This window comes from Salvia splendens, chromosome 3 (genome assembly GCF_004379255.2).
Source record: "Salvia splendens isolate huo1 chromosome 3, SspV2, whole genome shotgun sequence".
Lineage (NCBI taxonomy): Eukaryota > Viridiplantae > Streptophyta > Magnoliopsida > Lamiales > Lamiaceae > Salvia > Salvia splendens.
The window spans coordinates 27,235,413-27,251,338 of record NC_056034.1 but is presented as its reverse complement, the minus strand read 5'-3'; the positions used below and the strand labels follow the sequence as shown (position 1 = coordinate 27,251,338).

At 37.7% G+C, this 15,926-nt stretch overlaps 1 protein-coding gene and 1 pseudogene across 3 annotated transcripts; one reads left to right on the top strand and one right to left on the bottom strand.

Moving 5' to 3' along the window:
• The first annotated feature begins 3,748 nt into the window (after positions 1–3,748).
• On the top strand, positions 3,749–10,367 carry LOC121795578. Of its 3 annotated transcripts, none has more exons than XM_042194114.1 (2): positions 3,749–4,188; positions 9,983–10,367. In XM_042194114.1, exons 1-2 carry the CDS (start codon positions 3,958–3,960, stop codon positions 10,202–10,204), a joined length of 453 nt encoding a protein of 150 aa, XP_042050048.1. In that variant the 5' UTR covers positions 3,749–3,957; the 3' UTR covers positions 10,205–10,367. The 3 variants fall into 3 exon arrangements, with proteins under 3 accessions (XP_042050048.1, XP_042050050.1, XP_042050049.1); XM_042194116.1 differs by lacking the exon at positions 9,983–10,367 and adding an exon at positions 8,715–8,833; XM_042194115.1 differs by lacking the exon at positions 9,983–10,367 and adding an exon at positions 5,351–5,527.
• A 1,368-nt stretch (positions 10,368–11,735) lies between these two features.
• LOC121795577 lies at positions 11,736–14,941 on the bottom strand (annotated as a pseudogene).
• Between the last annotated feature and the right edge of the window lie 985 nt (positions 14,942–15,926).

Below are 15,926 nucleotides of genomic sequence, written 5' to 3'. Positions count from 1 at the left end.
CTTTCAGCCTTTTCCGGCTCTCCCATTCCGTCGAAGACAGGAGGTTTTTGTTTCAGGAACAACTTCACAATTTCTCGGTCTACTTGAGGCGGAGGAGGTGGTGAAGGTGGTTGTGGGGTTGTTTGCGCTACACTCTCGTCTACCGTCGTCTGAGGTGTAGGCGCCCGGTTCCCATTCCTTACATTACGTCTTGGCGGCATTCTGATTCATTACCAATCAAACGGGTTATTATCGCACTTATTCAAATCTATCAATAGTCATGTTGTATAGTTGGAAGGGTCATATAATATTTCACAAGTAGGGATCAAGGGATAATTGCACAACAAGACAAAAGATAATTGTGTCATGGATAGAGTAGGACCATTGTATCATGGTGTAGCAAAAGATATTCGCTCAACAGGATTGCAAACGACATTTGCACGATAGAATAAAGAGAAACAATTGTATCATGGATTAGCAAAAGATGTTCGCACAACGAGATAACAAAAGATGTTTGCACGATAGAATAAAGAGAAACAATGGTATCATGGATCAGCAAAAGATGTTCGCACAATGAGACAACAAAAGACGTTTGGACAACAAATAACAAAAGACGATTACACAATAAGATATCAAGAACAATTGCACAATAGAATATCAAAAGATAATGGCCCAACAAGGTAGCAAAAGTAGAAGTTTCCATAATAAAACGTTGCCTCCAAGAGGTCTTAGTATCAATCATAACCAAAGAAGGGAAAGCCAAAACGTGGAAATAAAATGAGTAATAGTCTAGCAAAACAATATGGTATCAAAACAAGAGAAAAACGAAACAATCTATCTCATGACTATTGTTCCTAAATTTCTCCTTCCTCCCTCTCCTCCTCCTCCTCGGTCTCACCATCAGTCTCCATATTCGGGTTCCCTTCTTCCTCGAAGGGTTCCTCCTCTTCCTCCTCGTCTTCTTCTTCAGCGCGTACTGGTGAAGGAACTGTCGTGATTATCTTCTCGACCTCCCTTTCTATTCTTAAAGGGACTGAAGTGCGCATCCCGAGCCTTGTTCTTCTGGGCACGCGTGAGACATGTGGCTCACTATCGTATCGATACTTCTTTATGAGAGCTTGATCCGGCGGAAAGATCTACGGAGGTGGGGAACGTGGCGGTCCATCGGTTGCCCTCACTAAGGCTGGAAGTAGTATTTCTAGAAGGCCAGGCAAGTCCCCTCGCGGTGTGTACTCGGGCGGACTATACCATATGAATGATTCTGCCACCTGAGCCACCCACTGGCTCCAAGATAGCGGTAGGGTGTGAATAAGCTTTGCAATTCCAGCATGGTGGGCGGCTTCCCCAAACGCATAGGCGTCCATCCACAGATCCTAAAATTCGGCGACGTAACTCATGAGATCGACCTCTCCATCCCATTCATATTCTCGGTACTTCTCAATGGGGAGGTTCCTATTTTTGGCGTAACGATTACGCATTTGAGCAAAGTACGATCCGGCCATCTACATAGAAGGAAACCTCAACATCAACTCAAAGATAGGAAAGAATAAGGAAGGTATATGGCTCAAAATGATGCTGAGAGTAATAAGTAGATGCATATGGATGTGTATATAAGATAGGGGTATGATGGTTGTATCACTCCAAGAATAAACTTTTGCTCTCAAGTAAAAGGTTCGCTCATTTTGTTTGATTTTGTATCTCATCATGTCACAGTACGTCGAATTCTGTTTCCTATAGGCTACTTGCCTCGGATTTAGTACTTCCACGTTTATTTCCGTCGCGAGATTATTTATTACGTACTCAATAGGTACATATGGTTACACACAAGAAGTTCATCGTCATAGGCATTGTATTTCATATTCTATATCTTTGTATCTATCAAAATCGACATGTATCATACCCGACGTTCCACAACTCCCAAGACCATGTAAATCCCACCATATATGGGATAAAATAAAAATTACCCAAACAATCACGGAAGTTCAACAACCTTCGCATACTTTCCTCATCACAAAGATACAATTTCTCATGCTTGACAATAGTCATCATATTATGTTTCACAATCAAATAAGAGCAATCTTATATATCATTCCACATTTAAAAAAAAGTATGTATAATTTCAAAACCATCGTATTAACTTAAATCTCCAAAATCAAAATCTTTTTCCATTGCAACTTTTGACATTCAATAGTCCAACCCCATAGTCACCAAAATACCTTTACCTCTTTCTTCGCGGTTGGGCGTGACGAGTTGTGGTGTTGAGCCTTCGATGTTTATACCTTAGTCAATCAATACAAGAACAGATTTTGACTCAAAAGGACTCTTGGGTCCAGAGCGGAAAGAAACCTGGCTCTGATACCAAACTGTCACGACCGCCCTTAAAGGTTAATAAATACGGGCGATCGTGATTAAAAGAATTTAATAAACAGACGAAAAGAATTAGGGTTTCAACACAAGTTGGACCAACAATTAATATCCCAATAAATAACCAAGAGTTTGATATTATCCAACAAGAAATTCAAAATATCCATTATCCTAACAATTAAAGTTATCGGCCTAAATAAAACATAATTAAACGAAACGTCATAGCGGAAACGACCAAGAGAAAGAGTGACGTCATGTGTGAAGACACAACGACACTCAAGGTTCAAAGACAACAATAATATCTTAAATTCACATGCTCAACACCACCACATCCTCGTCGCCGCTCAACCTGCACATAGGGAAAACACATGCAGGGCTGAGTATTATAAAAATACTCAGTGGCTCATGCCGAAAACATTTTCAATAAACAGTAATTTATCATGCCATTCACAAGTAACCATCGGGGTTTAGCTTTAGAAATGCCCGAGGCACTCAAAATCATTTCCATTTTAAACATCGACTGATCAGTCATTTTCCCATAGACGTTAGCCATATCTGCTCATACATGACTTGGAATGTGGCCACAAACCAAGCCACTAGACCGGCCAGCCCGTACGCTAGCACGCAGTCTACCATAGGTGTACACTAATCCAAGTAGGGTTTGCGGCCCTACGAGGACCCGAATTCGATTTAAACAATATTGGCCAGAGCCACATCAGATAGGCACGTTAAAGCAAAACACGGCATGATAAACACATTTCATTCTCATAAATAAAACATTTAGGATTTTGTCCTTATTTAAAAAGGAAGCCCACCTCGAGTTCTTAATTTGAAATTATGTTCTTTCCCTTGCGATAGCGATTCCCTTGCGATAGCGATTCCCTTGCGATGATTCACCTTTAACATTTAGATAATACATAAATCAACACATTTTTCAAATAAATAGGTAAAAATGCATGCATCCTAAGCAAAGTTATTTATCTCGGTTTTCGGTTATTCGACGGCCGCTTACGCCCCTAATTCCTCCGTTAGCTCCTCGTATTTTTCTCAACGATATCAAAATAAAATCCCCAAAATTATAAAAGTGTATAATTAAATTGTCGCAAGCATTTTCCCCTCGAACTATATTTATTTCAGATTTAGGATATAGTTATTCATTCGTTGAAATATTCCGGAATTAATTAAATAATTCGCCACTATTAATTATCGGCCCAAAGATTTATTTAAAAGCCTCAAGTTTAATTATTTCCCCACCTTATATCTCCAATTTAATTAAGAAGCCCCAACAAAATTAAATGAGAGCCCAAAACATCCAATTTATACTGTTGAGGCCCAATTCCATTTAAAAACAAAAGGCCCAAAATTATGTATATTCCCTCCCCCCCACGTCTGTCACTCTCTCTCTCTCCCTCTTCTTCTCTTCTCTTCTCTCTCGCCCAAATTGCAGACAAATTCTCCATCCGTCATCGCCTCTCCGATTCACCCCTCTTCGCCAGCCGCCGCTGCTGTCGGAATCACGTCGCCGCTGCTGTTGGAATCGCGTCGCCGCTGCTCCATCGTTGCCGCTGCTGCGCAGTCACCGCCGCTGCTGTCGTCGTTCGATCCAGCCGGGGGATGCCGCCGCCGGTGGTCGTGCAGCCGTCGCCGGGAGGAGCTGCTGCTGCCTTCGGGAAGAGGCTGCTGTTGCCGTCGGGAAGAGGCTGCTGTACAGAAGCCAGCCTCTGCGTCGTTGCTGCTGCTGTACCGGGATCGATATCGCGATGCCGCCCCGCGTACACCGCCGTCGCTGCCGGGAGGTGCCGCCTCCGGTCAGCCCCCGATTCCGCCCCGATTTCCTCCCCGAAGGTAAGTTCTTTATTTGATTTCGTGAATTAAAATTTGTTTCTTTAGTTTAGTTTACTTTGATTCATTCGATTAGGAGATATATCGCAGATTGCGGCAACAGTAGGGTGTAATATATGAATGCAGTAGTGTGAAATTGGAAATTTGGATGGGAGAGGTATATACCTTCAATTTGCAGATTTGCAACTGGACGGAACAGGAACTCCCTCTCCTTAGTTCTCGATTTCTGACCGGAAGAATGAATGAGTTGATTTGAAATCATGTAAAGTAGAGGTAAAATTCAGTAGGATTACCTTGAGTAGGAGTTGAAGGAATAAAGCTTGTGTTCTTGTTTGCGGAGAATGATAGGAGAGAAAAAGATAAACTGATTTGGTGATTTAAATTATAGGGAGAGGTAGTTAAAGATGTGGGAGAGATTTAGGGAGTATGGAGAGAGGGGAGAAACGATTTAGACGTGTGAAATAGGGTAGAATTCGATTTCTTCCTTATTTTGATTTAATTGAATTTATTTGGCATTGGTTTGCAAATTACGGAGGAGGAATATATTTTCATGGAGGAGGATAATCTTTACAGAATCTTTAATTAAAAATTAATTAAAGCCGATTGATGACCAAATAAATCGGGAAGATTAATTAAATTGGTTTACTCGCGGTCCTTTGTATCTTATTTTAAATTATGCAGTCCACAATTTATTTATCACGGACTGGATTTTTATATTTTTTGTTCAATTTATCCGATCCAACACGCGGATTGAGTCTAATATATTTATTCTTCACGGAAAGGAATTATTTTAGATTCGCACAGTAATTTATTTAACAAATCTCTAGTCCAACAACAATTAATTCACGGACTTCGCAATATAAAAGCATTAATACAAGTACTTTAGGGTTCGAAAATTAGGGTTCGAAAAGTGGGGCGTTACAATTATGGCTTAGTTACTCGTTTACGTAGATTCAGTTCAATGTTTATAGTAGATTTTGAATTGTAAGTTTTATTAAGTCAAGTTTTGTTGGGTCACAAGTGTTAGTAAATGTTCAGATCTGATTATGCTATGTGTTTTATGTTGATTTCGTAAAGAAGATGAAGTTGTTAGAAAAGGTTTGCTTTATCGTAGGTTTTGCAGGAGATTGACATTGTTCACTTTTACCTTGCTTGGCCATTTCAGGAAATTTTTGTATGAGTTGATCAAGTCGATTTAAATTCCGTTTAACAAGTGGATCAGTTTAGTTAGTTTAGTCTTCCAGTTCGTAGTTTACTTAACCCACCCTGTAAAGCGTGGCAGCAGCCATCCCATTTTGTCCGCAACAAATGTAGAACACATCGTCTCTGTAGGATTGATCCTTACTTCCCTATACTAGTTAATAGTATTGTGGGTTAAGGTTTTGAAATGCTCTGAGTTCCTCTATTTGCGCACTCAAGTCGGATTAAGTCAAGTTGATCAGTTTGAATTCCCACTGGATCCACTCACACGCAGGTAGAAGGCATACATCTGGCCAGCTGGTTCAGTTTGACAATCTAACTTGAGCAGTCCACAACGACAGAAGAAAAATAAACAGAAACGAGAGAATGAAGAACCAGCTTTCATATATCCTTAATCACACATTCCCTTCACTATTCATGGCCCTATATCACTCTATATACCATAGAATAGTGAGTGTGAGTTAGTGGAAAGTGGGATCAACCTATTATTTAAGGTAAAAGTGATGTGAGACTCCTAATGACGGACAAACTAAAATGGTCAACTGGGACTCCTAATGACGGATGGAGAGGGTATGTTATTCAATACACAACACCTGCAACAATTGAGCCATTAAACATCCATTTCCTTCATTTTCATGGATCTTTTTAATCCATTTCCTTCACTTTCATGGATCTTACTACTTCACTTTTTCAATTTAAAATTACAATTAATAAATAAATACTATTTCACATATAAAACATCACTAAAAAAACTGAATATTACATAGTTAATAAAAATAAAATAAAATACATTAAAAAAATTACTCATTTGGCAGCGACGGTGACGGCATGTGCGGGGCCCAATAGCTCGGTCCCCACCCACCTAGTGCGAGAGTCTCAATGGGACAGGACACGCACAATAGGATCTCACCGCAGGCTTGTCATGGAGGGATGAGTCCGAGCTCCCGGTAGGCCACCGTTGCATTGCAGGTGCTTTTAAAAAGTACTATTTTGTTTATCTAGCTATAAGTGATTGATTTATTTGGGTACATAATTTTAAAAAATAATATTTATTAAGTTAAATGAAGAAAGAATAAAATAGGAAATATAAAATGAAGTAAAGTAAGAGAGAAAATAGCGTAAGAGAAGCCCAATACGTTGTAAGAGAAGCCCAATACGTTGCTTTTGACTAAAATTGAAATCAAAAAGAAAAATAATAGAACTATAACAAAAGAGAATTTAATTAGAATTTAAACTAAACGAAGTTGAACACATTATAAATCATTCTAAAAGATAAAAATAACTTTTTCTTTTTTTGTTAACAGTAAAATTACATTGGCAAATTACCATTGGCAAATTAACAGAAAAATAACCCTGACTTGAGTATTCTCTAAAAGTAATGATAATAGTAGTAAAAAAAAGTAGCATTATTTTTCAATGTAAATAAAAATTTAAGGAAAAATGGCCGCTACCATTATGAACTCACGACAAAATCTTATTTTTCACGTAAATTTTGGAATTGGTCTTTAAATTATGGACTTTAATGAACTCCGTCAATTTCCCAACCCGGTCCGACCCTACCTCTTCTCGGGAAAATTTCATAGACGTGGCACATGGAGAATCGAGATGTTGCCGATGCTAGAAGTTAGCTCGTCGAGATTCAGAATGGGTGAATCATAGATCACGTCCACTCTGATGAGAGTCAAGCATAGAGCAAAATAATATTTATGCTCGTGTCTACCCAACACTAGAGTAGACTGATATATCGATTCTGTAGCATCAAAATCTTTAGTCTTATCGTATGGAGAAGTAGCAAGTCACTTTGATTCTTTGGAGAATCATTAAGGTATAATTTTTTTTTCCATAGAATTCATGTTTAGGATTGTAATTACGTCTAAAGCTTTGAAGTTCTATGCATGCAAGATGTCAATTTGCACAAATAGATTTGGTTTTGTAACACCCGCGAATTTTCGAGTAGTAAAATTTTTTTTTTGAATGCGATATGGTGACTTATTCGAAATTTCTAAAAAATTAATATTTAATTTCTTGCGAAGCGAGGAATTAAATATTTTGGGCTTACAAGAATAATTATTCTTTGGTGGTGAATTTTTAGAGTACTTGGCATAACACCAATGGACTATTTCTTTGGTTGGATTGCGCGAAGGGGAATGCGTATTGTGTTCTAAATATCATCTGTTCGGAGAGTGATTTTTGTTTCGGCGGAAAGGAATATTATCTTCAATATTCGTGGAATTTAATTGGAAGTACTACGGAGTACGCGGCGTGTTTTGAATTATGGATCGATTCTTGAAGAATTAATATTTAGAACAACATTAAATATTAATTAGTTGCGTTGGGCGATCGATTCTTTGTTGGGAACGAGACGATAAAATTAATTAAAGTTTTCCGTGAGTTTTAATTAATAAAAGAGACCCAAAATGTGAAATAAATATTTTGGCTTCTCAATTAAATAAAGTCCAATGTTTATTTACAAAAGGCTTTGGGCCATGGAAAATAATGGAAGTCCAAAATCAAATAAATAAAATATAAAAGTTGGGCTCCCAACTAAATGAGTCCAATCAAATTAAATTAAATTGTGGAAGATCTTTTGAGCCCAAATCTTTTCTTCTTCACGGTAGTTCCAACCAGAAATCTGCTCAAGCTTCCATCCCACTCTGCAGCCGTTACCTGCTAGAATAAAAGCACCAAATTAATCCTAATCATGAGGATTAATCATAGAATTTAAGTGCAGCTACTAATTACCCTTAAATCACCAATTAATTGAGAATTGATCTCAATTAACTCATCGGAAAACGCGAAAAGAACACAAGTTGGAATTTAAGAACTTATCTTTCGGGGTTAATCGGGCCTGTGCGGGGTTGTTTCAGAGGCTCCCGGATTCCTGCAAGGTTGTTTCGAGCTCAGTTGAGGGCCGCCGGATAACGATTTGTGGCTGTAGGAACAGCAATGACCGAATAACAGCAGCGGCGATGGCAGGGCGTAGCGGCTGACTTTGTGGAATACCTATCTGCCCTGACTTTGTGTCGGATGCCTGACTGTGTGTTAGATGCCTGGCTTTGCAGGCTTTGCCAGAGGATTAATCGAATTCTGGTTTAAGTGTGGGCCGCAAATCCCGCTTAGACTAGTGTACACCATGTAGGGACTGTGAGCCATTTGTCGCGCATTTGGCCGGTCTAGTGACCGTCATGGAATGTGTCTTTTTTATGAAAGCTAAACCCCAAGCTCACTCTAAATTGGCTGACAATTATTTTTATGCAAATATTTTCGGCAACTGTCCACTGAGTATCTTTTTAAGTACTCAGCCATCTATAGGTTTTCCCTATGTGCAGGTTGAGCATTGACAAGTCGTGGTGGGTGTTGAGTGGAGCTTCTAAAGTCTACTTGTTATATGTACCGAATGGGTTGTGTCTTCATACATGATTCCATTCTTTTACTCTTATTTGCTTCCGCTAAACTATTTATCTTTTGAATAATGCACTGCGCACTGAGATACATTAAACTCGATCACTCTGAAACATCTTTATTGGATGATTAAATAAATTGCTTTCGGTCTATTGATGTCCAAGTGTGATTTTTCCTCAATTCTTCTTTTTCCTCGCTTCTTGTATCCCACCACAGTGGCGATAAACCATTCTTTCTATCCTTAGAAATGGCGGACGTGATAGAGTGGTATCATAGCTTACGTTCTTCCAAGCTCTGGACCCAAGATTCTTTTTCAACCTCGGTCTAGTTTGTATCCCTAGACCCAACTGATTCAATTATCGAAGGCTCAACACCCGACACGTCATGCTCAACCAAGGAAAAGTTGTACATTTTGTTTTCAAATGAGGAAATGAAATTTTTGATGATGTAGATAAAAGCGAGGTCTTTGAACTTTTGTGAAAATGGGCGAAGTCCCAATTTTTACGATGACTATTTTCGAACATTTGGGTGATACAAGGTGGGAAATGTTCATGGAGTTTTCAAAAGTGAAAATAATTGTGGTGTTCCTTTGAACTACTTTGTGATGTGATATGTGGATGTGAAATGTGATAATGATAATATGTCGGTGATTTGATGCTGAAATGTGAAGTGGATGTTTATGCATGTTCGAAGTGATTTTGTTAAGTGTGGACTATGGACGTGAATGTGTGCCTATGCATGTGAACATAGAAGGCTTGAGATATAGTCTAGTCCGAACACTTGAACAATAGTTGTACGTTGACTACTTTTTAATCGCTTTCCTAAGTGATGGTTTGAACAAATGATTATAAATTGGGGAGAACTCCTAATTTGCCAAACATACGAGGAAGGGGAAGTCGAGCGTTGGATGAAGGCGAACGGATTGCGATATCTTCCTTCCCTATCCTCTTGTTTGATGAAGCCACGTTTTGGACGTTTCTTTGGAGTATCTCTACACGTTTCGAACAAAGCATAATGAATTTTGAACCATTCTACCCTTAGATGGTGAACATAATAACGAGAACTTTTACCACTTTACACGTTTCTTCGCATCTTTTCATACATTGTTTCACACACATCACATATCACATTCTTTTCTCTATACTCTATCGATTCTTGAGCGTTACTGAGAGGCATTGTCTTATCTTTTCTGTAGACGGCACATACTGCACAGACCCCTCGTAAGTATACCATAGCTTTTGAGACGAGACGTCGGCGCGTGGATAGATTCTATGCCTGCCGTAGGACGGCGGAGGAGAGCATTGTGGAGTTTGTGGCACGCTTTTTGTCGCATTGGCATCATTCTCATCCCTACGGGGTGGGAGGGTACGATGGCATCGTGCTATTGGGCGCTTTGCCCAAAGAGTGGAGCGAGTAGGCTCAGGCTACGGCCAAGCGATTTTTCAGATAGGTATTCCACAAAAAATCTAAAACACGGCATGGCAATCATTCATTTCATGTCAAAGTATTTATCATCATCAGGAACAAAGCCCAAAATATTTTCATGAACGGTACTTAAAAGAAATCTCACCTCTTTCACTTAAAAGATCTCGCACTTGCGTATTTCCTCTTTCCGGATTAGAGTCTTATGGAACAAATCCCTTTAAACAACAAGGTAGTAACACAACAATCAGCGCGAGAAAACTACTAATTAGAATGCATGCACCCTAGTTAAAGTCTTTTCTCTCGTTTCTCGATATTCGCGTATTTTTTATTATTCGGCGGCCGTTCAAGGCGTCGCGTGCGACGCCGGTCGGCAGCTCATGCCCATATTTTCCCCGTTGGCTCCTCGTATTTTCCACCACGATGTCGAATTAAATTTCCAAAAATTATCTAAGAGCATAATTAAATTATCGCACTATTTTTTCTCGAAGTTATTTTTATTTCGCGCTTGAGATAAAACTGTTCGTACTTCGCATTATTCCGGGATTTAATTAAATAATTCCCCACCATCAAATTACTTATAGGCCTAAAGATTTATTCAATTAAAACCCACCCTTATTCCTCCAATATAATTGGTGAGGCCCAACTTAATTAAAAAGAAAAGAGGGAGCCTAAAAAGGAGTAGCCCAAATATACTCCCATCCTCCACAAAAGGAGGCGACGGGCTTGAGCACGGGCTGCACGGCTAAAGGGCGGAGGCGGTGGGATAGGTAGAGATAGGAGATGGGTTGGAGGCTTGCTAGCTTGGAGAGAACGAGAATGGAAGCATGGAGAAATCTTCTAGGGTTAGAGAGTGAAGAACGAGAGAAAAAGAGGCTTGGGAGAAAAAGAGTGAAGAATGACGGCTTGGAGAGTGAAGAAATCTTTCAGGGTTACAGATTTGGGAGTATATATACATAGATAATATTATATTAAAATAAAATTCGGTTTTTGGTTTTTTGATTTTTTGATTTTTTTTTCCTTCGAACCGAATCGAACAGATAAATTGAAATTTTCAAAATTTTAAAACCGAACTGAACCGAATTGTCAATTTTCGGTTTGGTTTGGATATTCGGTTTTCAATTTTTTGCTCAACCCTAATTGCAAGAATATAGGATCAGTTGCCCATAAACAAAAATCGTAGCGATTCTTTATTGATTAAACCACCATTATCATGGCGTTCAGACATTAATTAACCAAATCTGCAGTTAATGAGATGCGGGATTTTTTCAAGATTTAAGTTCAGTTTTTGTGTTTAGTTCAACTAGTGCAAGAAAATCCAAATATTTCAAATTATTCATTTATCTGCCAATGAGCATTTTATGCTTAATTGATCAACCCAATAAAGTATATTTCGTTAGTATTGTTTGTTTATGCAATAATATTATAAGACCGTTTATTTTCTATTCCAAAAATCGATTGACCTAAAATTTATTCAACTTTTTGTAGGTTCTGACTTCTGAATAATTGACTAAACCATTTACGAATTTGCAATAATGTAGTAAGTTCATTAAAAATAATACCAAAATATAAAACTAAGATAATGTCAAGAAATTGAAGCCAGATACAAAACTGATATATAGAACAAAATGATATTTGTAATGGTAGAGAATGAAATAAGTGCCCTCATCAGCAGTGGGCTTGATTTGAATTACCTGAGTTCAACTAACCTAAGTCAATAACAAAATTGAAAAATTACTTGCTTTTGAGGTTTCAATGAACATCAAACTCACGAATCGTAGGCAGAGAATGGCGTACCTTGTCTTATAATCGTAACAAAATTGGGGGCAATGAAGAAAGATACAATTTGCCATATTTATGTGCCAAAGCTACGATCGCCAGCATCTCCAAGTCAGGGAGTTATGAACCTGAAAAATGACCAGCAATTAAGAAATCTACCAAAAAACAAAAAGTTTAATGTAAGCCAAGCAACCATTGATAAACTCCCTTGAATTACTAGCCTACCCAGCATACACATGAAGCCTGAGATTCAATAAGAGATAGTTACTTAAACCATACATCGCAAAAGCTTATCACCAGAATCATCAGATAAATTTACCCAGGGAACTTCTCGCTTAATTTCTGAAGGGCGGGAGGAGCAGCGACAGCAGCTATCTGAAGACAAAAAATATGTGAATGCGGTGGGAAAAGCAAATGCCAGAACCATGTAAGCCAAGCAAGCAGGGTGTGGCTATCCACAATTTAGATATGAAGCCAGTAGGCAAAGGACGAGAAAAGGAGGCTATTTTAGAGAACTACATAGACATGGTAATTAGCAATTGATAACGGATATAACCAACAATGGAGACACAGATAATTGAATCAAACTATGAGCAAAGGTGTGGCCACAATTTGAATTAAGATAGAAGCAATTTAACATGGAAAACCAACCACTTTTATTTGCTTGTTGTCAACGCCTCAATCCTTTATCAATTGTATAGCTGCAACAACGGTACCACCTGAAACATTACGAGAAGAAACATCAAACCATATCACCAATCACCATCAGAAGCTTCATTTAAAGTACACACTTTCAGCAACAATGATATAAAATCCTCTATGCTCAGGGAAATGTATTAACCTATCTGCCAATAGCTATACTTTAAGGGGCTGTTCGGTTCGCAAGATTATATCTCGGGATTAAATATGTAGTGTGTTTGGTTTATGAGATTGAATCCCACAACTCAATTCTAGATTGATAATAATGTGATAATTAGTCATAGTCAACCCCTCCAACTAAAATAATCTCACAACAAATCCTAGATTATATCTTGGTACTCCCTCCGTCACATTAAATATGCAACATTTGCTTTTCGGCACGAGATTTTATGTAGTGTTGTTTTGTGAGTGAATAAAGAGAGAGTAAAGTAAGAGAGAAGAAAAGGTAGAGAGAGTATTGTTTCTATTTTCAGAAACGTTTCATTTTTTATGGGACATACCAAAAAGGAAAACGTTTCATTTCTAATGGGTCAGAGGGAGTACTATTTTATCTAGGAAACCGAACACCACCTAAAAGGATGTTTTCCTGTACATGGATTTACGAACCTCCTGTGGGTATGTACTATCTAAAACTAAAACGATGAGCTTGACGTAGAGAAGGCTTTGTTTCAGCTGAAGAGCAACCCGTATTATGGTAACATTGGCAGTAAACATTTGTGATATGTTAGCAATATCTGAAAATCTTTACCTGTTGCAAGCATGGGATCTACCACGAATACTCGAGAGCCTTCAGGAAATTTATCTGGCAGCCTATTTTAAAGTGAAAAGTTAATCAGACTCGGACCATTGGAAAGCCTGACTTATATAGCAACTATTAAAATCAAGAAGAAACTGGAGGCAAATCTAAAACATTTTCTTGAGCTTGCAGTTATAGAATATAGATTGAGTGAAGAGTTCAATGCACAAGACAGGATTTGAAACATGTAGAACACATTTAATCCACTTCACCCAATAGACATTGTTTGCAATCTCTACTTACTTGTTCAAGTATACAGATGGCTGAAGTGTTTCTTCATTTCTGCCGATACCTAGCATTATTAGATCCAGTCAAAAGGAAATTTATAAGGAGGACAAACATGAGTTAATCATAATATAAACTCAATTAATCAATGAATCAAAGATAATGAAAGAGTTAACAACTACATCAACAAGTGAGTTTGTAAAATGTATCACCATAGCCAGGGAAAACAGTATTTAGTGGTATTCAAAATGTATAACATGCAATGTTTGAAATGTTATCCATTTTAGTCATAAGAAAAACAACATATCCATACCTAAATGATATGTATTCATCGCTGGCAAAACTGATGGTGCATGCTCTGCCAAAGCCAGGCCAGCTCTCAATATGGGCACAATCTATAGGATAATGATTGTCTCAAGTCTTAAGCGAAAAATCCAACTACCAAAGTAAAAACTTTAAGACAAAGTGTTACAACTTCATTCAAAATCAAGGTAGGGAGTAGAATGAACATGGAAGACAGAGAGCATGTGTGTGGGTGTGTTTGAGATTGAGACTAACTGCAATGGGTTCCCTTGGATCAATAAATTCCACTGTTGTAACACCCATTGGCGACTGGATCTCTGCGCTGATAGTTGGCTGGCAGTAATCAAAAAACACCAAACTTTTAACTCAAATGTGTATGCATAGATAGATATTCTAGCGTAAGCCTAGACTAATGTTTAACATACATCCCTAAATAAACTAAAAGTCTACAAATTGCTTTATAGAGTCATCCCTAAATAAACTAAAAGCTCAGCCATAGCATTCTCTGAAAAAACATAATCAAACATTAAAGAAGAAGAAATAAAAAAAAAAACGGGTAGAATATTCCATTGCCTAATTCAATTAAAGTAGAAAAAGTTGGGACCTACTGAATACGGGACAAGGCGTCTGCTCATTCCGAAGAACTGAAATCCAGTGCTTAATTAAAGGGTGCGGCGGGACGAACACCTACCTCAATCAACATTAATCCGCAATTAATTAACTAATTACAAACATTATTCGAATTAATCCGAAAACTCACCAACATTTTGTAGCCAGACACAACAGAATTCTCCGCCGTCGCTTGGCAATTCATGGAAACGGCGCGGCGTTGTCGACAATCCGAGTGCAAACCTTGACGAGTGCTATAAATATTAAACAATCTGAGCAAATCTTTCCTAAAAAGTCAGGATGTAATTAAGAGAAAATAAAAAAAATACTATTAATGATAGCGATTACGCGCGTGCGGAGTGACGCACCGTGGCCATAATTAAATGTGATGAGGTTAATAAGATTGGAGAATTCATAACGGCGAAGCCCATTTTTTATGATTAAAAAAAAAGATTCCAAAGAAACTGGGAACGAATCCAATTTCTTGGAAATAAGTGCAACATTTGCAGCTATGATTTCATGATTAATTAATGGAATGATTCGCACCTAATCAAAAGCCATGTAAATCGTTTCTTATTTACCGCAGTCAAATCTTAAGCTATTTCATTTTCCTTTCTCCATTAAAGATAGGTATAAAATTTTAGAATTCAATAATGACAACCTCGAATCTATGAGAAAAATACATAATCCCATTACAAGTGCAACTATTCATAATTGCGTAAGAGAGTACTAATAATAAGATAGAATATTTATACCATTGTTATTAGGGAATTGAGTTTTTGACATTTAGTATTAATATACTCAAAAGTATGCTTCGAACGGATTGGACGGATAAAATTTGGAGGATTGATAGTAATTGACTTTTATGCTTGGGATATTGTCACTTAATAAATATCATGGAACTTTTAAAAAGTTGGGTTTTCCCCATAAACTTTGAAGTTGACAAATAATATCACGAACTTTACTCTGAGTTTGTTATTTCCCATTAGTGAAAAAAATTTGATTATATTAATAGATTGAAGAAGAAATTTGGAGGGTGTGTTTCAAGAAAAACTATTCTCAAAGATTGAAAATCTTGAAACTCTCGAAGTTGTTGTCGAGAAATTGCGAAAAAATCTGTATCATGATATTATTTGCCGGAATTTTTTTCATTGTTGGGAAATAACAAACTCGGGTAAAGTTCGTGATATTATTTGTCAGTTTCAAAGTTTGTGGGAAAAATCCAACTTTTTGAAAGTTCTATGATATTAGATGTCAATATCCCTTTATATTTTGATTTTTCCTGACCTTTTGTTGAACGAACCTT